A 23,646-nucleotide genomic window follows, 5' to 3' on the forward strand; every position below is an offset into this window, starting at 1 on the left:
GTCGAAAAGAAGATCACTGTGTCAAAGAAGTCTAGATTTTAGTCTCTTATTTCCGTGCGGTGTTTACATGTTGCAAGATTCTAAATTATTCATTCATGTTTAAATTACCACACAGCAAACCAGGGACCATGCAGGTAGTATTTTAACACCATTTTTTGCCACTTCAGGGCCCTCTAGCAGGTAAATCTGTTCATGGCGATGGAAATAAATATTTTTAAACCTATATAATTTATTGTATAATTTCTACAATAACAGAGGACTATATGAGTATAGTGTAAAAAATATATAAAGTAAATTTTACAACAAATCCTGCTGAGATATATACTTAAGCTTCAACACAGAAATTTACCAAAATCTCAACTTTTATCATTCTGACTGCAACTCACATTTATATTGTTGTCTGTTTCACTTTGACTGTGTTGTAGAAGACGCTTTTACGCTGAAAACTCGTACCGGAAGTGTCGTGCTACCAGTACAACCGGAGCCGTGTGAGGAACACAGACTGACAGTCCATGCTGACTGAATGGCAGCTTGTAAGCCAGTGTGTTGCTGTTGTTTATTAGCTGAAAACAGCAGCGTGGGGTGTAGATGAGCTGGTTTCCGGGAAGGTGATCGAGATGTTTTGGAGCTCAGCAGGTCGGCCGAGATGTGTCGGACTTCTACGCTGCTGGTCCCTCACAGTCGGTCCCAGGACACCCACGACCCCTCGATGCCCTCTGGATACCTCACGGTCCTTCTCCATCTCTGTCCCCACGAAGTCCCCAACGCACGAGGAGGTAAACCCGCCTCTGAAGCAGTGGGCTCTGGCGGTGAGCCCCTTCAGCACGGTGCGGGCACAGCTGGGCTGCAGCATCTCCGTCCGTCCTCTGGACCTGCACACATACCCCGAGGCTGACCGAGCCTTCATCACAGTTCACGGAACAGACACCGAGCAGGAGGTCGGCCTGGATCACTTACACGTGCACTATGACCACCAGAGCAAAGAGTTGCTCATCTCAGCCGAGAAGGTTAAGAGCAGCGCGTCGATTGATCTGACTGCACCTATCAAAAGCAGTGAGTGTCTCCTGTTGTTGATACAACTACAATAATGATTTCACGTGTTTATAAGCAGTTGTCATGATACTGTCTGGTGTCTTCTTTTATCAGATCTCTTCATTACTACTCAAGGAGAAGGAAACGTGCAAGTGAAGAACATGGAGTGTGATATCTGCAAGGTGCAGACAGAGAGGGGCAACTGTTTGCTGCACTCTGTCAAGGTAGGTGGTGGCATGGCAAAATAAACAAATGCCTTTTCGTAGAAAATACATGTAAAAACAAGTGGAGATGCACTGATATGTTTGCTGTATCCTATTCGGCTGATTTCACTATTCAAAATAATATAACTTTTGATTCATTATTGTTGTTATTGTAGATATTTGACTGATTGTGTGACTAGAATTGTGTGATATTTTCTTCAGGGTCATCAGGTTGAGGTCCAGTCCCACGGAGGACATGTTACAGGTGTGGGCACTATCCACGGCAATGTGGACATCAGCACATGTGGAGACGGTGTAAGAACAGTACATTCAGCAGTCATTAGAGGGCAGCAGCTGGCCGCATACAGGCTTTATCTGAATGTGTTTACAGCGTTGAGGTGTACACCTCTGATTTGGAGGCTAAAATAAGTTGGATCATACATCACTTGGCTACAGTCCTGTGCAGTGATTAGTTGTTTGTTTGCAGGGAGTTGATGTCAAAAAGCTTCAGGGTACCAAAATGAATATTTCAACAGAACGTGGCCCTCTGAGGGTCAAAGCCGTATATGCTGAATCCAGCTGCGTCTCCTCCTACTCGGGGAGAGTAGAACTGGGGAATGTACACGGTGAGCAAACGGCAGCATCTATTCCTCATCTATGTTGTTTTATGTGGTCATGATGGCTGCAGACAAACTCAAATGTAGAGTATTGAAGAAGAAATGTTAAATGTTTCATTAAATGCATTACACTTTTGTCCAAAATATTTTCATCAATGTGTGGTTCATTGTCTTGTACAAGAACACTTAGAGAACATAGAAGAGCTGCCAACCCAACAATTAATCGGCGATCCACTCTACCATCTGAGCTACTGCAGCCTGCACTTAAAACTAATTGAAACTATTGTTTGTAATTAATCTGCACCCTGTATCTAGTAGTTCACTCTGTCAGTTGGTCCGTATTGTAAAAGAACCTCCAGTGCCCATACGCCATTGCGACACACAGCTGCACTACGTTAACTCGGTTTGTAAAGCAGGGCTTCGGTATGTCAGGAATCCTGGGCTCTGATCCAAACAGACTCCATTTGAATGCAATGTGGTTGCAATTTATCACACATTCTGTACTTGTTGTTTGTTTTGAAATAGCTGTGAATCAGGTTAGTTTTATAAAGACTTGGAGGTAGAGATTATATCACAAAGACACACAGTTCTTTGATGCGAAGTGAAGAAAATGCATCATCCACATGACGTTTTAATTTCTTCCTGATACAGTCGAGCCTCTCGTCATAGAATACATGGAATCAATTATCTTGTAACCTTCAGTGATGCAGGTTTATGATGGATTCAGTCTGTGACCGAGGCTTATATCTGCTACATTTTCCAGTCTTGAACAGTTATTAATGTTGTAATTTACCCACTAGTGACTGTAAATAATCTGACAGCTAGTTATGTGAATTAAAACTGACCTTGTGCTCTAATCTATTAAAAAGGTACCGCCACTGTGAAGAACGTGTCTGGAGATACAGTTATTGGTGAGCAAGCTGACCCAGTGATTGCACAATCCACTACGTATGGCATCTATCAGTGGCTGTGAAAACCAAAACACTTTTCTACTTTTGCAGATGGTTCGAATAGTTTCCTTAAGGTTTCCTCTCACAGCGGAGGCATTGATGTGTATGTGGGAGACGGTGGCAGTGCCGAACTCCACAGTCGGGAAGGTAACCGTGCGGCATAAGAAGAATATTCACCGGTTTTCTTTCCCGTTGAGTGTTTTTCTTTGTTCATCCCTCATTCTTCTGTTGTACGTAGGAGCGGTGTGTGTGCGTGTCCCCTCCTCTTTGAAAGCTGCGATGGAGCTCTGTGGAACGTCGGTGGATATCAGCCCAGAGGTTGTTCTGCATGGAGTAGTAAACAACACAGCTGAAGGCCAAACCACAGTTACTGGTGAGCCGTTGTTTTTCATTACATCCCACTCCATGGCACAGTTATTTAACTAAACACTCCTACAAGTAAATCCACACAGAACGTTCAGTTTTCTGTATTTCTCTCATTTCCCCTGATCTGTTTCTCTCTCAGGTTATATAAATGGAAAGTCTCCCGTTGACCAGTGGGTCAAAGCTCAGGCAGACAGAAACTCCGTCAGACTGAAAACACAAAGCTGGTTTGAGTCCCTGAAGCTGGGGAGCTGAGATATGAGGTTTACACTTGCAGAGCCAGATATATATATATATACTCACTTACCTCACCTAAGTATATACAACTCTGTGCTCAGGATATACTGTACTTTAAATAAAGACTTTATATATCATCTATAGTATTTAACAGATATTCTGTTCATACAATGCGTTTTGAAAGCATACTATTTGACTGCACACCAGTGTTGCTTTGTGATGAACTGTCAATGGTTTGAATGGGAAATACTGCCGGCGATTAAATGTCCTCTGTATGGTATGTAAATACAAAAACAATTGTAAGTCCCCAAAAAAATAAAATCAAGTGAAATGCAACTACAAAGTGTTATATAAACAAAGGATAAACCAAGATTGTAGTATAACATAATACAGCCTTTTAATTTAAAGAGCATAAATGAACAAAGATATTTCTAGAGGAGAAAAGACGCAACAGTGCACAGACACGGCATAGACTTATAAATAAATACATTCAATCAATTTGAACAAGTTTGGAATTTAAAGTGCTTTGTACTTCCATATATATATATATATATATATATATATATATATATATATATCTATATATATATATATATATATAACATAACATTTCTTAAATAAATAGAAATCAATGTTGGTCATGTCACAGTGTTAAAGATGCCAACTTTCCATCCACAGAGTGATCTGTGTCGTTGCTGTCATCCTCTCTAAATAATTAGTGACACATCTAATGATAGTGAGTCGTGGAACCAATTTATGTAGAAGCATAAAGTGATCTATACTGCATCAAACTCAAAACAGAAGAGCACAGGACATTGCATTATTGGGCACTGATACAATACAATGTGTCCTTAAAGGGTTTGACTGCTATGCACACAGGTGACACTTGATCTGATTACTAACCAGTGATTTGGGATTTTTTTTAACCATATAATTCATCTCTGTGGGTATCATGCAAAATAGTTTGTTGAAAAGGCTCTTTGATTATTTTGAAATAATATCCCAAAGATGATGGTCACCATGATAACATAGGGCCGTATTTTTTACAATATTATTACTTATTGAGGTCTGTTTATGTCCTCTCTGTACATGCTGCTCTCGTCTTCACTGACTGCTGTTCCGCCACTTCCTCGGTCTTGATGGGTCTTCTGACTGGAGACACTATTGGGCCCATGTTGTATCCAAGCCAGCCTGGAGGGTTGTCATTGCTGTGCTCCCAGTGCTTCACATGTGGCTGAAGCTTTAAAGCGGCCACCCTACAGGAGGAAACGCTCTCTGGTCATTAAAAGCTGCCGTGCAGGATTCTAACTTTGCAGGGCTCTTCTAAACTTTGTCTTACCTGGAGATGCTGCTGCAGCAGACCATCGCGATGGAGCAGAGCGGAGGACAGACCCTCCTCATGTGTCGGAGACTGCGATCTGTGAGAAGAACACAGCCACTGACATCAAGTTCTCGCAGGTACTGAGATCCACTTGTCAGATAATGCATTGCCATATCTGTCATCTGAAGCAAGACAGAGAGGGGAAAAAAAAAACGTTTGGCATGAAATGAACATTTAAAGGCAAAGAAGTGTGCGTGTGACCATGTGCGGATACCTTTGGACACCCCGACATCCGCAGTGTGACTAGACCTCTGCAGTAAAATGAAACCGCTCTGATGGCCGAGTCTGACAGAGCTACACAGTGAGACACATCAACATACTCCAGATCTCTCACAGTCTTGCACAGCTTCTGCCCTCGTGAAGAACAAAAGAGACAAGAGAGAGATGTTCGGTGAAAGTGACTGTGGAGAAGAACCATGTCTTCAAGAAGACACACCTTCCTCTGTTCACGTCTTTTAGTAGTCAGCAAATGAAACAACTGTGAACATGATTGACTTTTTTTGGAATTTCTTTTCTAAGAATTTTTCTTTCTAAGAATTCCCTGTGAGCTAGAAAAGGAAATAAACTGTTATTTAAAAATTACACATCTGGCCATGTGTTCTTCTTCTTGCTAGATTTGTACCTCCATGCCAGCATCTGTGACGGAGACACATTTGGCAAGAATTAACTTCTTCAAGCGAATCCCCTCAAGAGACGCCAGGCCCTACAAATACAAATACAAAGTTACAGACTATTCTCCACTCGCAGATTTAAATACAATTTGTGAGAGTAAGAAACGATACCTGATTCTGGATGTTGCAACCGCTCATATCAAGAGAGCAGATAGAGCTGCCACTCACCCACTCCAGACTCTTATCAGTCAGTCTCTCACAATAACTCAAGTCGAGATGGTACAGTTTACACAACCTGATTAATTGTGCACACACACACACACAAAGCTGTTGAGAGAGACTATTTATCAAACCACATTGAGATATGTGTGTTGTGTGTGAGGTCATACTATATATACCTTTGTGAAATCCTCATTACAGACGTGTCTGTGATGAGAGTGCAGTAACTGACATTCAGCTCTCTCAGTTTGGTGGATGAGGAACCTTCTGTCAGATACCGGATCCCAGTATCACTCACCCTGAAATACACACAGTCTACCTATTACGTCATGCAATATCATAAGAACGCATAGAATATAAAACCGCAGCAACACACACACACACACACACACACACACACACACACACACACACACACACACTTGTTACAAAGTGAGATGTCCAGGTTGTGCAGGTTCTTGAGGTTGGCCACAGATTTGAGGCTGGCATTAGTCATTCTGCAGCATTCTGCAGCATGGAGTCTGCGGAGGCCGTGTGAGCTGCTGCACAGGGCCTTCCAGCCTGCGTCTGTTAGTTGGTTGTTACCTAAAGTGCACATGGGGTGTGGAACAGACAGAATAACTGGAACAGAATTACCTCTATCTTTTCTGTGGATGTGGAAATAGTATAATAATAGATCTCACCCTCTGTCCTAAAAGTCTTCAGTTTAGCGACTTCAGCGATGGCTTTTAAGGCAACGTCAGAAAGATGAGGAGCATCCAGCAGAGAAATGGCAGACAGACAGTGACAGCTGGCAATTAGCGCCTGTTAGAAAAGGGTAAGACTCAACACCTCTTTCTGTTGCCAGGGGTAAAGGGTGTGCTGGCAAAAACAATATGCATGAGTTGACGAAGCAAATTCTTCCCTAATTTATTCCTTGTTGTCTGTGTCTTTGTTCAACATTCCAGGGCTAGGATGTTGACCCTGTATGACACCAGTGATGTGTTAGAAATGGAAAAAACTTACCAAGACACAGCTATCTGAAAGCGTGGGCATGTCATTGATCACAATCTCCCTGAGTGAAGGGCATACGGCAGAAATGTATCTGAACCCATTTACAGTCATCTGGGAGGAGAGAGAGGAAAATATGTGTGTGAGTTGGAATCTGAATCATTCTCCTGGAAGCCATTTTCCTTGCTGCACACATTGTCAGGGCCCCATAAAGTGAAACATCTGGAACCAAACTAATCCACATTCCCATAGGAAAAGTATGTTTTGTTGTTGCAGTGCATGTGTGTTATGTTATAGTGCGTGCACATGGTGAATGGGTGGGCCAGGGCTGATTGTATAAACCCAGCCCTCCTTTTGGCCACAGCTGCCTTCTACTCTCCCTCCCCTTCAGATCTTTCTTCTGAGTGCAAACAGTCACTAGCATACAGCTAGAAACTCCAACACGTGGAAGCAGAGAGGAGTGACTGGATTTATCCAAGGTGGACTGTTCGTTCTACAGTTGCAGCTGAGTGGAGTGACTAGCAACCAAACTGAGGGGAGCATACCAACTGACCTGAGTGCACCCGGACAAGTTGAGGTGGACGAGATTGTGGCAGCCCTTCCCTGTGTTCAGGTACATAAACCCTTTATCTGTGAATCTGTTGCAGTACGCCAGACTCAGGTATTGAAGGTTGAGACAATTCCTGTTCAAAAGCAATAGTTCGATTAGTTTATATACAAAACGGAGGGAAACTTATTTGTGTTTAATCTTTTGTAGATTATAGTTGGTTGTTTTGTTGTTGTTCTTTAACAAAAGTTTAAATTTGAATACATGCATGGAATTTAGCATAATACTAGTACCCATGAGGGAGAGTGCTAATGACTGAAATCTGTTTAACCTGCAAATCTATCATCAATGTAATGAAACAGTCCAGACGTTATGTTATGAGTGCCACATCTGTTCCTCTAAATCATTAAATTGGCACCAGCCAAGCTGCTCACAAGCCAGCAGTACATCGGACAAAGAGAAATAAAGCTATTTCTGGGAACCAAGGAGCAAAGGGCCAGAAAGGAGTATCATACCGGGATTTGTTTGTTCAATTTTCAGATGTGAGTGAGCTGGACCACAGTTTATAGCACAAATGTTAGTGACATGGCAGTTTATCATAACTGGAGGTTTACCTGGACAGTTCTCTTAGAGTTTTGTTTGTTATAAATGTGCAAGAAAGGTTCAAGTAGAGCAAACAGGGACAGCCCTCGACAATTCTCTGAACCATCATATCCTGTTAAAGAGCGGAGATTTAAATGTTACTTTAAGTTCTCTCAGCAAGGCACCTGTTCTTAGAGTACATGGCTCAGTCTAATATCACACTCATGCACATGCATTAACAAACATTTAAACTACTTGACAGTTTTATATAAAATGTATAATGACTAAAACAGGGTAAAACTAAAAATGTTCAATGGACATTTTCACTGATTTATTAAGGGACCAATATTTCAATATTTATCAACTGCAACAATCTAGTTGTCATTCAACTACAGAAATGATTGTAACAGTAAAGTGGCACATGTGATATGAAGATGATGCATTTTTGTAGATTTAGATTATTTCATCTATACAGTATCATCATATTCTTAACAATGTTTTACTTACTGTAACATTAAAACACTCTGACAAGTTGAGGTCCTGAAGATTTCTGCATTCACCTAAGAAAACACAATGTAGAGAAAACAAGTAAAGAGCAGAAGAAACAACTGGTCCAACTACTACGATGTCCACCTTTAGTGGAAATACTTTGCTATAAATATTATAGGCAAATTGTTATATCGTAAAGTAATATACGACAGTATGTAAGGAACAACTTCTGTCATAGTATTCTGCCTTCCTTCAAAGCCGTATACACATTCCTGGACAGCTCCCATCTCTTACATAATGTGCTACCGCTCTCTTCTTCCTCAGGGTAAGCAGCAGCTGTGTTCCATCAACAGTAACACTGTTCACCTTTGACCCATTGCTTCTGTGTCCAAGCCTGTTTTCTTAAGCTATGTATCCCAAAATCCTACTTCTCTCCAGCTCTTCTTACTGAAAAGACAATCCCTGCAGGGCACAGGATGCAAGTGACCTCCTCTCTCCTCTTAGCCTCCCTGCTCCTCCTCCTGCTCCCGTCCATCGAGATGAAAAGACCAGGGAAGGGCAGAGGTCTCAAAGGAGCCAGACATAAACTCACACGGGGCAGGTATGAATTTACTCTTGGGTCTAGTTTGTTTAAACCATTTATCACCTACTCTAATGACCAAGTGTACACTGTGACAAGCCATGAATTCATTTTGTCAGGATGAGAGGTGTTGGGCGTCACAGCAGATCGGGCTCCTCCAGGCTTGTGGCACCTGACTGCTCAGAGTTGACAGAATCTGGAGACGTCTTCGTAGACTGTCAGGACCGACGCCTCACCTCCATTCCCACCTCACAGACCTGGTCCGCACAACCAAAGCACCTCCTTCTGGCCCGTAATAGGCTCAAAGTCCTTCGTGAAGATGCCTTCTCTGGATTTGAGAGTTTAACTAGTCTGGACCTGCAGCAGAATCAGATCTCTTTAGTGGAGGAAGGGGCCTTCCAGGGCCTGACACGCCTTACAACCCTGCTGCTGCAGCACAACCGCCTGGGAACACTTAGCGAGGAGGCCCTCATCCCCATGCCAAACCTTCGCCACCTACGTCTATATGATAATCCCTGGAATTGTCTCTGCCCGATGGACAGTCTCATACGCACCCTTCAGGTCCCAAGCAACCGTAATCTAGGAAATTATGCCAGGTAAGGGATTCCACAAAAATAGCTTGACATAGTGTGATCTATTGCTCTGATTCAACAGGTACGCAAGCCATAACTGATTCTCAGAATAACAAAGTGCCTGCAAATATCACATCTGATTTCATGGTGACTGAACGGCGTTTCCTCATCTAGGTGTGCAGGGCCCACCAGGCTAAAAAACATGAAGTTGAAGCAGATTGACCCCAAGTTACTCTGTAAGGACACAGACCCAACCGGCAACCAACAGGGCGACCAAACAGATCCCGTAGAGCCTGTAGACCATGTAGACCATGTAGACCCCATTCCCTTCCGCACAAAACCAGACGCAACCACATCTTGCCATACCTATCTTTTCCCACAAATACGGATGGACTGCAGGAACCGAGGCAAGTTCACAATCAGCTTTTCCCTAAATATGTTTCTTATTCAACAAGGGCTCAAAAGAAATTACGCTTCATGTCATAGAGTTCGTATGTTCATGATTAAATATTAGGGTTGCATGACTGGAATGAATAAACTTCCATTTCTCAAAACATTTTCAGGGCCAGACTCCTAATAACGATCAAAGAGACACATCTGGTTTGGCAGGTGTTTTCTATTTGCTTTCTTAAACTGTGACTGACTCTACTTTATAGTCATTTGTCGCCTCGTGAACAACTTGGAAAGCATGAACTGAACAAAGTTTGGCTAATACATCGGAATAAGTCTGTTGCAAAACCTGCAAAGGCATTTTAGATGTACCTAAAAATACTGTAAATCAAATAATGTGTTACAACTATCTGCCTCGTACCGGCAGGAGGAAATTCAGATTATGGATAGAGGTGGAGCATAAATCTGTCCCTTGCGGTACTAAGAGTGGAAACTCAAGATGATTTATTTTCTCAGTTTTTGGTTTAACAAATGTGGATGGTAAAGATGAAAAATCTATAGTTCTAATCAATAAAAGAAAAACACCCTATACAGCAACGTTTTGACTAAGGCAAAGTAATGAAATGTATTTGAGAACCATTTAAGTAACCCGTTCTCCTGTGTGTTTAGGTCTAATGGAGGTGCCTACAGGTATCCCAGAGGATGTTGTTCATATCGATCTGTCCCATAATTCAATCCGTCATCTCAAAGCCAGAAATTTCCACGGAGCAAGGGGCCTGAGAACCCTTAACATCAGTCATAACAACATGGAGCACATTGACACAGGTATGTGTGCTTTTATTTCTGTATACCAATTAATCATCACCAGTACATATTACAGTGTCTGCTAAATATTTCTGGTAATATCCAGCATGAGAAACTACACAAACAAGGTTTTTCTTTGTCTGATAGAAAGCCAAAGGTTAAGAACCCGTTATGCTGCTGACTTCTGTTTCCCATATTTCCTTTTTAGAGACATCTTTGTGTATTACAGTATTGGCTTTATTTACAATGGGAATGCTGAGAGGGTAACGGACATAATGTGATCACTCTGCTTAAGTGATTCACAAACTGAACGCCAGCTCGCACATTCCCATCAGAGTTTGATTGCACCACTGGCTTTTACTTTTCTTGATAAATAGTAAACAGCAACAGGTCTCTCTTACTAGAACTAAACTGAGAGAAGTAAATGAATGCTATGCTCATGCTCTTTCTTTGCGCTCTCCCAGCTTCCCTGTCTGGGCTGCTGCATCTACGTGAGCTGGACCTGTCCAACAACAGCCTGCATTTTGTCAAGTACGGTGTTCTTGAAGACCTTTACTTCCTGTCACAGCTAAAACTGGGAGAAAACCCCTGGGTGTGTGACTATAGGTGGGTTTTCGGGCTCGGATGTTTGCAATACTTTTCTTCAGAAAAATGCAAATAATTATTAAAAAGTGATTGCATTTTTTTCAGCATCCACTATATGGTGTACTGGCTGCGCCTGCACCCAGGGGTGAGACAGTCTGGCCTCTTGTGTCGATCTCCTCCTGAACATACTGGGGAGAGTGTAGCGCAGTATGTGCAGTCCTACAACAGAGAGTGTCCAAAGGACAGACAGCACAGCAGAACGGATCAAGACCAAACGGACCCTGAACTATGGAACACACCAATGGAAGTGCAGGGAGAACTGGAGGAGGAGCTGGAGCCAAGCCACTTGAGAGCGCCGCAGAAATACCAGATCATCAGGCTGTCCTGATTCGAGTGAAACTTTGTCCTACAATTTGACTCTTTGTTTTACCTTCATTCATTTCCTTTCATTGTCATAAAACTGTCTGTATCAGATGGAGAAACTACATTTTTCCGTGTTGTTTTCATATTTGTTGTCCTTTTAATCAGAATATAAGAGTTGACAACTTATTGACTGTCTTGACAAATTATTGTGTTATGTGTCAATGCACACCTAAGTGACACATGGGTACTGCACATGAAACAAAAACAAAACAATCTGGCGACAGAATATGAAATACTCACTTATACATTTTAAGCTGGGCCATTTTAGAGACATGCAGCCTCGCAGATTGAGATGGATGACAAATGGACGGTAGTTCTGCAGAATCTGCATCATTGTGCTGTCTGTTATCCAGTCTTTCTCCACAGAGAAGTTGATCTAACAGGGACACACATAAGGGAACATTTATACTCCTGTTTAAAGTATAACTTTAGACAGCATTGTGAATTAAATACAAGAACCCATCTCCCAGTACAGACCTGACTCCACAGTGCGCCTGACTGGATGATAGCTTTCCATGTGCAACATACCTCAGCACAACTGAGCAAGTCTCGCACCTCTAAATATTGGAAGATCTGAAGAAAAAACAATCAGATGACATTATTGTGGAAACATGTGAATTTCCTATTCTTTTTTATTTCACCAATACCCGAGTAACCAGCTTTCACTTTGGAAATGTTTGTGCAATGTAATTGTACAAGAAGCCTCTTTCTCACTCCAAACATAGTCATGCTGAAGCACTAAGTATTTATCAGGAGAAGTGTTGGATAGAAACACCAGAGCGAACAAAGCCAGAACTGCAATCCCTTTGCCAGCGAATGTGAATCCAAAACAAACAGGAGCTATGACGGGTAAGTGCAAGCAGACTCAAAAGATGTTTACTTGAGTTCTTCATGTATTTATAAACTATAGAGCCATGAGTAGGAACGTGCTCTTATAATTATATAATACCTACAAAAATAATATTATCAATAAGCAAAACAACAGCAACAGATGAGAGAGTTTCCCCAGAAACATAACCCACTCGACCATAATGAGCTTCTACTGACATTAATCAACTGGCCTCAACGAGACTGGAGGCATGTTTACAGTGGAGTCCACTTGAGGTCTTATGTAACAGATTTGATCTCATAATGAAAACAGAGACGTGAAGCTGCTCCAGCTTTAAATCCAGAGCTATCACAGCTCTGTGTGGCTGAATGAGACACGGATGCTGCGTGGTGTAGAGGAACTACCGTCGTTGAGAGGCTGGTAGGGAGCACGGAGAGTCTGTCACATCCTTCCCCAATCTGGTGGACTTTGTTGCCGATTTCTACAAACCCCATTTCCCACCTCTGCGAGATTCACAGAAATTAAAGAAATGTAGACAAGTGGTACAATTCATGATTTTCTTCTTTAATATACTTCCAAATAAATGTTTACCTTAAAGTATTCTTTTGCCCTCTTTGAGTCCTTTGCAACATTACGCCATGCAGCTATTATGCGGTGAAGGCGGTGAGCGTTTACAACTCGCTCAAGTTTCTCCACAGCAACTAAGTAGAAAAGAAATTTAAATCTCTTTTCAAATGTCCATCACTTTTGAATAGCACACGTATTCAGATTTAGGCATCTTTTTTAAGGATAACACGAGGATAACATGTGGGACTTTATGCTCATAAAGTTGGATTGTTTCCGACTTTCAAGACAAATTTAGCTAAGAAAATGTAAAGTCAAGTCAAGAGTAAAAAGAGCAGGGGACAAAATGAGTCACGAGAGTGGGTGTATGCAGTGGGGAAGAAATGATTGTCAGGAAAGACTTTCAGTTTGGACACATTTCTTAACCACGCTGCATGTTTTCTCTGGCTATAAAATATACAACATAGTCACAGCACAGACAAAACTCCTCATGATTACTTTTTAATTCAGAAATAATTTAGTAACCACCTACCGGCCTGTGTCTTCTTGTGTAATTTTACACAGTTTGACCATTTGGTGAGTGCAACCCGCTGGCATTTCCTCTCATGATGTTTCTTTGCAATGTCCATCTTCAGAGCCATCTCTATTGTACCTCTCCTTTACTCTGTGTAGTGAACCTCTTCCCCTTCCTGTCCCCAAAAGCAAACACAGCTCATCATTAATTCAAGGGAAAGGTACACAGGCAGACTTTCAGAAACCTGCATTAACTCAACAGGACAGGAGTCAGTAACACTGAAATAATATCATTGTATCTCTTTTTCTTTTTCTAACGATGATTTCAACTGAAGCTGGTTTGGACATTCAGACAGGACAGAGTGACTGACTGCACAAAGGGTCAGTGATGCAGAGGTCTGTACTGACAATAGACAGGTGAAATAGAATCTCCTCATGAACTCAGCAACGTGTTAACAATGATCCAGAGAAAACATTCACTGGTTTCATTCACATGGGTCAAATTTCTGAGTGACATCTGAGTCGCTCTCTCTTGGCATTATCAATATTTTATGGATATTTTGTGGATTCATTTCAGAAGTTCTAACTTTTTGAGTGAAAGGTTGTATGTTATCGTCTTCCTATCAATCACGTACAATTTACATATAATGTGTATATTCAAGACACGGGGATTCACAAAAGGACATAAAGAAAGGTAACAGATGTTTTAAAGCTATCATCCGGTTGAATTTCTGGATTGCTTTTAGTGATATTTGAGCCATCACTATGCAGCCCTTTGAATTAAGTCTCCACCTGTGCTTGCCTAATGTGGTTGATTTTCACACAGCACCAGCTGTCTACAATCAACTAATTGCAATCAGTGTAAGCAGAAACTGCAAAAGGTTTTAGCAACCTTCCTTGCACTTTTCCTATCGTTCCTTGCTCCCAAACTTTCAGGGGGAAAAAAGGACGAAGCACGACTGATCGTTATCTGGGCTGGTAATTTGAACAGTCTGCTGCTGGTGCACGTGGATGAACTCACTGCCATGGCTCTTCAATTTGGGTAAATAAAATACAAGTGCATTTTTTAATACATTTGGCTTGTCATACTTTTATCTTTCTGACACTGTTGTTTTTCAGGGTCTCTAGGCTTTGCACTCTGTTGTTGTGGGGCTGTGCTTATTTTCCTCCTCAAAAAGGTAAGCATTTCTGTATTATTCCTGACCATGTTCAACCACATGAAATAAACTTAATGTCTGTTTATTCTCTGTTAGGTTACAATATTGCACATGGCTACTCTCTCAATGATGATGACTTTAGTAGCCACGCAGGAGTGCTTGGTCCACAAACATCAAACCAGTTTCATTCTGGAGCATCTTTAAACCCAAACCAAGTCTCCGTTAGTCCAAGGGATGAGATGCAAGCTATGATACACCAAAGCTTTCAGAGAGAACCAGTCCAACATGAAAACAATGAGGATGCTGGATTTGTTAGTCTTAGTGAAAAGATGATAAAAGGCAAACCAGAGTCAGAACATGATGTCCCCTCCTCTCCCCCTGTATCGAAATATGACAATGACGGTCCTGGTTATCAACACCCCTTTGGCCTTTTAGTGAAGGCGCACACACAAGAGAAAAATACGGCGGGCACCAGTTTCTCATCAATCAAAGATTTCAAACGGTTTATAGAATCACTGAAGACATCTTTCTTAATGCCAGGAAGTGACCTGGGAAGACATTTTCAAACTGCACGGGAAACTCTTGAAAACGAGATGGCTTCTAATGCCCAACATGTAAATAATAATGGGCAGCATGACACGGGCTATAGGTCTTATTCTGCAAAAGAAGGCACCGCCCATGATGACGCCAGTGGAAATGAAGACTGGAGTGACTCTATGAATGCAGCGGTTGAACAGGGCGCCAACTACCAAATGCCAAGTGAAAGCCTCTTTGTCCCTGATCCTGTGGACTCCACTGGAAGTCTCATTTCTACCAGAGTTTATGACGGCCAAGGCTCTGCTCTCTATCCCCTCCATCATTTAGCAGCCACAGAGCATGTTTCAAGTAATTATGGAGGTTTTGACAGTGGTCGCATTTCTGGTGAAAACCCGGATATTTTCACAAGTGCTCCTCGTGTGAGAAACAAAGCTGTTCAGTCGACAACCTCCAAGTTCCCTGAACAAAAACCCTCTGGTTCATTCTTTGGAGATGATTTGTCTTTCAGTGGCCATGTGACTGCATCTCCTGTCAACCCTCGAAGCGGCCCATCTCAAGATTTCAGCCACTATTCAAGAAAGGATCTAACTTCTAAGAAGACTATCCAGCAACAACCAAAATATACATTTTACAGTAGGCCTAAAGACTCTTTGACGCAGGATCAAAAACTATCTGGTGGTTTAGAACTTGGTAAAGAAAGTCAGCAACTAAGCAGAGTGACTCCAGCCAATATCCTGTCTGCACCAATGCCCTCATCTTTGAATTTCTATGGTCACGTTTTATATGACCGTGCACCAAGAGATCAACTCTACATCCCAGATTATCAACCAGAACACAACCAAAGACCAGCCAAATCATCTCAGGCCTATCAACCCACTGTTGGCAGGCAATCAAATTATATAAACCACATGCCCACCGCCCACCTGCCTGTATCTACTGGTTCTGTTTCTTCACGCTCTAATAACCCTTCACCACAGAGTAGAAGTGTTCTTGCTGGTCTTCAAACCAGCAGCCCACATGATGCTCAGAATGTAGCTTTCAATAGAAAGAAGCCAGTCCGATTCTTCACAAGGTTTACTGGGCAACCTTCCAGCTCTCTTGATGGCTCAAGCAGACATGGTGGCGATCTCCAAGACAAGACAGTAAGTGTTAGTCCTCAATCTGTAATCACACACACCAGAAACGGCTACGTAAGGAGCAAAGTATCTCTAATGAAGAACCATTATGAACCTTTATCTGCTGGATGTATACAAGAACACTAGATCCCACAATGGAAAAGGATTTGAACATTAAAAAGTGACTCAAAACTTTTCGAGAGATAACATGGTATGGAAAACTTTCAGATATTTTATTTGTCAATAGAACTGTGCTTATGATTAATGAGATTAAAAAGATTTACATTTTCTCAAATGCAGATACAATTGCTGAGTCAGTCCTTTGTAAATATGGGTAAGTATTCACATTGTGAATGCTAATGCTCACACAACTGAAAACATTTCTTTTTCTTTTTGTTTTCATAAGGATCTCTTGCCACCTTCAACTGGGAGGAAAATCAAGTTTCTGCATTTCTACACACTGTAACTTGTTGACCTCCTTGTCTTGATTGTGTCACATTGGATAAACTCAACTATGTCAGTGTTTTTAGGTTGACCAGCTTTATTTTCAGTCACAAATGACAAGTATGGCAATATTTGAGCAGTGAAAATCTATTGACTCATGCATCCCAATTTGATAACTCTAAAAACTATGTAAGGTGATTAAGAAAAAAAAAAAAACCTACCTGAATAGTGATTGAACATGTGTCTAATGGTCATTTCCTTCCTTTTCCCTCAAAAATCCTTAATCAATCATTCAAACCCTCATGTGTTGATCTTGGCTGCAATAGGCCTACCTGAAGCAAGAGCGTGTTAAATTGTTCCTATAACAGCAGTAGGCCTTCTCCAACAGACAGTAGGACATTAGAGAGGAATACAGAACAGCAATTATAAAAAACAATCTTGAGATTCAATCTGAGATTCAAAGGTATACCAGCTAAACCATACAGTACCATGGTGTCATCTGGGTCCTTATAGACTGTGTCCACAATATAATATTCTTCATCAAAAATGAACTAATGCTAAGCTAGTATGTTGTCATTAAGTACTGAGGACATACTGACGGTTACTTAAGATCCCCACGAGTCTCGCTCAAAGTATAAACATAACGGAGAGGGTATAGATCATGTATGTACATCCATATCGATTAGATTAGAAACACTTTATTAATCCCCAGTGGGGAAACTCATTTGCCACCCAAAAACTCATACAGACGACACAGTACTTATAATATGAACGTAAAGGGGCACTTGAATATCTGTTAAATTGAGGACATGGACAACGATGGGAAAGTTAACCAGAAGAGACTTTCACTCCAAGCAGTAACTTTGAAAGAAAACTTGAGCAAGTGAGCCACCAAGTGTCCGTCTCAAGGACAGTCCAGAGACTGTGACGTTACGTGTTGGACAACTGATGCGCTGCAACGACAGTGTGCTATAGGATAGTGCACACATCCAACGATGTGACGCACACGGCTGCTCAGTCAACACATTGCTGTTAACTGCGTTTAATACATATTCCAACTTTGTAATGAAAGCTTTTCTTATCGTTAACTATGTGTTAGTCACCCAGCGAAACATTTGGTCGGCCACTCTGAGCTGCCCGGACGCGTTGCCAGATTGGGAGGTTGTCCTATGTGAATGGGTAAACATTGATTTGGGGTGATTCAGGCTATGCTTGTACCGTCTGTGTAGTTTGTTACAAATAAATTGAAACTTCAATCATATTTCAGTTATATTTCCGTCATAGCTCTATGATAAAATAAGGCAAAGTGTCCGCTGGGCGGGCTCTAAACTTTGATTGGGCTTCTTTTTGTCAAACCTGGCAACTCGAGCTGCCCCGGAACAACGTAACGGCAACTCGTTAACAGCTGTAGCGTTTCAGCAAACTTCTCCAGGTTTCACAACAATGACTCCGTCAACGTTAGTCTGGGTGTTGTTATTAGACGTCAGTGATGGGTTGTCGTCAGCGCTAGCTAGCTGAGGAGCGGATCAGTTAGCTGAAGAGTCAACTGGTTAGACTCGCAACGTTTCAGAGCATCTGCAGCTTAACGTTAGCTAACAGCTTAGCTAACCTAGAGACGCAGCAGCAGCAGCAGCAGCATGGGCGATGGAAGTGTTACTCCCAGGTTCGGCAACATGAAAGCGTTGCTTGGAATAGTTGCCGGAGCTGGAGCTTCTTACGGGTTATACAAACTCATGAGCGGGGGGAGCTTCAAGAGAAACAAGAAAAGTGCTGCCAATGAAAGTCCTAGTGTCGGGAGGAGCAGTCAGCCCGGTGAAGTCACCCTTCCGCCGGGCAGCCTGCTGGCCAGAGTGTCTGGACTGGATGTTGTCTGTCCTCGACCTGTGGACGCTGCATCAGGTAATGTAGGAGCCACAGAGCTCATAAAGCGTGCACAGTAACTACATCTAAACCTGATTGCTCCAGCAAAGTGAATCTCCCAAGATCTCAAACTGCCTCAAAGCACGCACATTCAATCCCCAAATATGGTCACGTGCTGATATAAACTCATAGATAATCTGGAGAGCCTTTGACTGGAAACAATAACAGCAGCTGGGTTGTAAGCATACCATGTCTCTTCTAGTGCAAACACTTGTTTAATATCCATAAACGTTTGTTAAATGGTTTATCCTGCTCCGTAGGTGAAATCATCCACCAGTCCCCTGGCAACCTGGAGCCACAGCACCTGAAAATGCTGCTGTCATGTCTGCAGACCAGCAATAGTCCACCCGACCGATGTCGGATACTTCTTACGTTAGGGAATTCTGCTGCCTTTACTGTGAACCAGGTACAGTAGGAGTACACTTTCTGAAAACCATTGTGCGAGCGAGGTCAGTTCTGATTGCTTCATGTAAAGTTATAAGGTATCTAATTAGAAAGTTATGTAGCTGACGTACTTTGTCGGTGGTGCCACTCAAAGTTCTGTATACTGTGTGACATTGTGTGTCTCTTTTCACTCATGTATTGTTCATTTTCGTGTTTCTTTTTTTTTACTGATCTTCCAGAATCTTATACGGGAATTTGAAGGGATTCATGTCATAGCAGGTTTCCTCTCTGATCCTGGGGCAGAGGTTAGAGTGCAGACTCTGAATGCTTTAAATAATCTGTGTATGAACATCCAAAACCAGGAACAAATAAAGGTATGTTGCCTTATACTGTACAGCAAGTATCATGCAATCTGTTGCTGAACATGATGTAGTTTTGTTTATACTCTACTTCATGCCTTTTTATAGGTTTATGTGCCACAAGTGCTGGAGCTGATTGAGATGTCACCAGTGAACTCTGACCTTCAGCTTGGTGCGCTCAGGCTGCTGACAAACCTTTCAGTCTCAGATAAACACCAACACCTGCTGAAGGAATCCATTACACTCTTACTCTCTCTACTTGTTGTGAGCAGTGAAGCATTACAGGTTGGTGTCTTTTCAGGTTACACCTGGTTGATCCTCTTCACATTTTTGAATACCGTTTGAAACATTTGAAAAACTTCTCCTGGAAAAACGGATACGCTCAGTAGAGCTGTGAATGCCATATTGTATTAATCAAGCACTTCTAATATTTGCCTTTCAGGTTCAGGCTTTGAAAGTCCTTGTGAATTTGTCATCCAATCCAGATATGATGGATGACATTGTTCAAGCGCAGGTATGAATAAAGGGATTGTGTACGTTAGTTAGCATGGCTCTGCATTAAGAGGTCATCAAAACAAATGGATTAGATAAGTCAAATCTGTTTGTAGTCACACTTTTTGTGTCAGTCCAAGTTTGATTTATAAATCCTCATTTTGATGATGGTCTTCTCTCCTTTCTGACGAAGGCACCAGCTTCCGTTGTGCTGCTGTTTGATTCACGAACTGCCCCTGCGGTGCTTCTGCGACTGCTGACGTTCGCAGGGAACCTGAAGGCCTGGAGGCCCTCTGCACAGGTGGCTAATGAACTGAGGCGGAAGCAGGATTGCCTCTTCCGGGTCATGTTGGATGAGTCTTCCCAGCTACACAGCCGACTGGTCCAGCTGCTTTCACACCCAGATATTGAGATTCAGTCCCAGGTGGCCCGCATCTTGACATAGACCTCCGTCTCTGCACTCTTGATCCATGCACAGCGTTTGCTTCCACACATTTTGCCAAAGCCATCAAGCCATCACCCTTCTAGTTCAAATATATATCTGTTGACATTAATCTTATTGTAGAGATGGCTGCATAGCCTCCTGTGGGTGGATACTCAACTCCCACTCTCTCTACATCTACAGTATTCCCTAGATCAGTATTATTACCACACATAAGTAAATGATCTATTCCACCTCACCAGCCACTCTTCCCTGATTTTCACTTTCTTACACTACAGTTAATGAATGAGCAATGAGTGGGCAGGAAGAAACCATTCATTCTGTAGAGAGTAAAAACAGGCCACCTCATCAAGAGTTTTCTTCTCATTGCCAGAGACTATTTTCCTTCAAAGATCCACAGTGCCCTTTCTTCTGAGAATGTCACCGGCTTTCTCTGAAGACGTGCTCCAGGTGAAATTTCTGAACCCAAACCCACTGCCAAACATTTTCTAGAGAAAGTGTCAGAATGACCTGTGCAGCACGACCTAACCTTCTACCCTTCTGTGGGTCAGAGAGACTTAAAGAGAAAGCTGATGAGCTTTCTTGCCACATAGCATGCCTTGGAGACACTAATGAATGGTCTGCACTACACCTCCTGTCCTTGCTAATTTATCAACATGCTTAAAGATCTTAAGGTCTTTATGAGTTTTTTATTAATGAATTGAATGTGAGAATCAGTGCATCATGACTTTGGAAGAGCTAAAGTGAGGTCAACATACAGGACGGTTGGCCTCGCATTCTGTGACAATGTGAGAAGTTCAGTGTAGAGATGCACCGATATCTGACTCAACTAGCTGGATCAGATATCTGAAACCATTATTTTACTATAACAATTCAATACATTTATATTTATGTATTTATTTGTAACATTTTGTTTTACAGCGTTAGAAAATAAATGTTTAAGTCAAGCCTGATGTTCCTTTCACATAAAATAATGATCTCAGTCTCTTCCACACAGCGAAGCATACAGCTTATTAATCAAACACAGGTATTGGATTGGAACTCGGTATCACACGATGCCCAGGTATCTGTATCGGGACTAAAAAAAGTCAGATCGGTGCATCCCTAGATCAGTGTGTCTAGAACTTTGAGTTGAAACACTGCCTCCCCTGCGTTAAGAGCTTGTACTAGTGGTTGGGACACCTGATACAACCGAAACAAACTTTGACTTCGAAGGTGTACCAACCACAGGTTTGATCCAGGATGTACTGGTGGGGTTCCATAACACCTGTGGATCCTCCTGGGAGGAGCAGGAGGAAGTTGCAGGGGAAAAGGATGTCTGGACTGCTATGATTGTTTCAGCCACAACAAATGTCGTGCAGATATGCAGCTTGGAAACGAATGGAGGAGGGTTTGATCTCTGACAAAGAAGTCTGTTATAACAATTACTGTATACGGACATTTTTATGCACACAATGATTATTGAATAACAACAGAGATTGAATGTTAAGTACAAGCCTTGTTCTTTTAAATTATGCATTTTTCTATAATGAGACGGGCTGTAAGTGACGGATCCACATGTCTGAACTGGAGGACCGGAGTTGTGGACCCATCTGCAGATTTGTTGTTTTCTAAATTGCATGAAAGATGTGACGGTTATCTCAGAATATGATTTTTAATGCAAGGATTTTATGGCATGAGCCAGACCAGGTGTAAAGAATTGCTCCACATTTTTAAGTTTGGACACTGACTTTATTAAACCCAAATCCTAAATCTCTCTCAGGCAATATGGTTTACCAGAACAGATACAGCAGGAGGCTGATTTACTTGTGACCTAGATTATCATATTTATTTAATGAAGCTAGTCAGCATTTTGCTTATAAAATGAGAAATGTTTGTCTGTTTTGAATTGTTCAATAAATGCCCGATATGACAAATTATGGATTTCCACATCCTTATTTCTGTAGTTTACTCAAATATATTAAACTAGAATCAGTCACTGAATTTGTGACGAGCTCTGCTGTGAAACTGTTGGCCATGTATATACAATACCACGTTAGAAACAAAGCAAGAATCAGGGTTCCTGTCCAGGCATGATGAAGAGAATCTTGTCCAATGTTTTAATTTCCAGCAGGTAACTGTTCATTATTAAGATATTTTCTCAGGTCTGTCCCACCACCTCACAATTTCATCTCATTCAGGGTGCTGCTGCTAGAGCCATTGCTAAGTTGAAGAAAAGTCAACACATGTTATTTATTCTCAGGTTGCCCCTCAAGCTTCCAGTGTGTTAGTTTACATTACAGCTGCATGTTTATAAACCTGAGTGGCCTCTGGCTATTGTAGGACTACATATATGATTGTCAAACTTTATAACAGGCCATCTAACTGTTGTCAGAGTCCAAACTAAATATAGAGAAGCCAAATTTAGATCATAGAGGTGCACCACAGAGCTGGAATAATATTCGACTGAGCCTCAAAGGGGCAATCCAGTTATTATTGCTCTTCCATGAAGTTGGAGGATTCAAAAGAGACGGATTTCAAAAGACTGGTCAAACTCAAAGCAGTTATCCTGACGTTATTCTCTAGTGTGGGTCCACCTCTGATGCAACACATTGTGCATTTAGGTGTTCCTTGACTGATAAAAAAAACAAAAAACACTTCTTTCAAACTCCACACCTCAAGTGTATAAAGCAAGCTTCCTGTAAAAAATCCATTGCGGTCTCAAACCAAATTTTAAATTATTTTCCTCAAACTTTAGAAAGCTCTCTCTAGAGCCACAAAGACATTATACAACCGTTGCATGCAGTACACTGACCTTCATGTGTAGAACCTTGTAGCCTACTTATATCTATCAAGAATCTAAAGATCTGTACTATTACACGTTTTAATCAGCTTTCCTTTACTAGTACTTTGAATTTTAAAAAAAAACAATAAAGATCTTAATTAAATATGCATTGCCGGTTATACTGTGATATATATTTTTAAATCCCTTTGAAAAATCGTGATTTCTGTGCTGTGGGCGTGGATGATGAATTTGGACAACACCCTTTCAAATGAGGCTGATTGAACACTCTCGGTGATGCGTTCCGGTCTTTGTCTCCCCCCTCTCTCCCACAGTACGTCCCCCTCCCCTTCTGAAACAGCGAGATGACCATCGCTGGATCCTGCTGAGCTCCATCAGAGTCACAGAGTGCAGGCGGGCGGGCTGACACATCACAGCGCACGGATCAGGAACGGAAGGACGAGGGGGGCGCAGAAACGTTTCGGATCAGCCGCATCAGCTATGAACATCCACAACGTTAAGTAGAAGTAAACGGAGCTCTCACACCAGAAACG

The 23,646-nt window shown here is 41.9% G+C and overlaps 4 protein-coding genes across 6 annotated transcripts; 3 read left to right on the forward strand and 1 right to left on the reverse strand.

Annotated features, from left to right (window-relative positions):
* The first annotated feature begins 496 nt into the window (after positions 1–496).
* On the forward strand, positions 497–3,932 carry fam185a (family with sequence similarity 185 member A). Of its 2 annotated transcripts, XM_079163753.1 has the most exons (8): positions 497–1,053; positions 1,147–1,256; positions 1,458–1,550; positions 1,723–1,861; positions 2,722–2,763; positions 2,854–2,949; positions 3,041–3,175; positions 3,308–3,932. In XM_079163753.1, exons 1-8 carry the CDS (start codon positions 618–620, stop codon positions 3,418–3,420), a joined length of 1,164 nt encoding a protein of 387 aa, XP_079019879.1. In that variant the 5' UTR covers positions 497–617; the 3' UTR covers positions 3,421–3,932. The 2 variants fall into 2 exon arrangements, with proteins under 2 accessions (XP_079019879.1, XP_079019880.1); XM_079163754.1 differs by lacking the exon at positions 1,723–1,861 and having other exon boundaries at positions 1,458–1,500.
* Positions 3,933–4,163: 231 nt separating this feature from the next.
* Positions 4,164–13,644, reverse strand: fbxl13 (F-box and leucine-rich repeat protein 13). The gene is made up of 17 exons (XM_079162407.1): positions 13,501–13,644; positions 12,996–13,105; positions 12,809–12,907; positions 12,053–12,148; positions 11,816–11,951; positions 8,240–8,292; positions 7,765–7,865; positions 7,157–7,286; positions 6,619–6,717; positions 6,297–6,417; positions 6,036–6,198; positions 5,793–5,912; positions 5,566–5,689; positions 5,406–5,486; positions 4,998–5,132; positions 4,742–4,905; positions 4,164–4,658 (listed from the first exon to the last, which is right to left on the reverse strand). Exons 1-17 carry the CDS (start codon positions 13,607–13,609, stop codon positions 4,475–4,477), a joined length of 2,025 nt encoding a protein of 674 aa, XP_079018533.1. The 5' UTR covers positions 13,610–13,644; the 3' UTR covers positions 4,164–4,474.
* On the forward strand, positions 7,078–11,695 carry LOC306698193 (leucine-rich repeat-containing protein 17-like). Of its 2 annotated transcripts, none has more exons than XM_079162405.1 (7): positions 7,078–7,216; positions 8,660–8,822; positions 8,921–9,397; positions 9,548–9,780; positions 10,433–10,588; positions 11,032–11,173; positions 11,258–11,695. In XM_079162405.1, the coding sequence occupies exons 2-7, from the start codon at positions 8,698–8,700 to the stop codon at positions 11,538–11,540; spliced, it is 1,416 nt and encodes a 471-aa protein (XP_079018531.1). In that variant the 5' UTR covers positions 7,078–7,216; positions 8,660–8,697; the 3' UTR covers positions 11,541–11,695. The 2 variants fall into 2 exon arrangements, with proteins under 2 accessions (XP_079018531.1, XP_079018532.1); XM_079162406.1 differs by having other exon boundaries at positions 7,127–7,216; positions 8,690–8,822.
* A 4,616-nt stretch (positions 13,645–18,260) lies between the features above and the next one.
* On the forward strand, positions 18,261–22,231 carry armc10 (armadillo repeat containing 10). Its single transcript, XM_079162584.1, has 6 exons — positions 18,261–18,633; positions 18,915–19,060; positions 19,278–19,412; positions 19,506–19,682; positions 19,840–19,911; positions 20,083–22,231. Exons 1-6 carry the CDS (start codon positions 18,372–18,374, stop codon positions 20,332–20,334), a joined length of 1,044 nt encoding a protein of 347 aa, XP_079018710.1. The 5' UTR covers positions 18,261–18,371; the 3' UTR covers positions 20,335–22,231.
* The last annotated feature ends 1,415 nt before the right edge of the window (positions 22,232–23,646 follow it).

Source organism: Pholis gunnellus (assembly GCF_910591455.1).
Source record: "Pholis gunnellus genome assembly, chromosome: 7".
In the NCBI taxonomy this organism is placed as follows: Eukaryota; Metazoa; Chordata; class Actinopteri; order Perciformes; family Pholidae; genus Pholis; species Pholis gunnellus.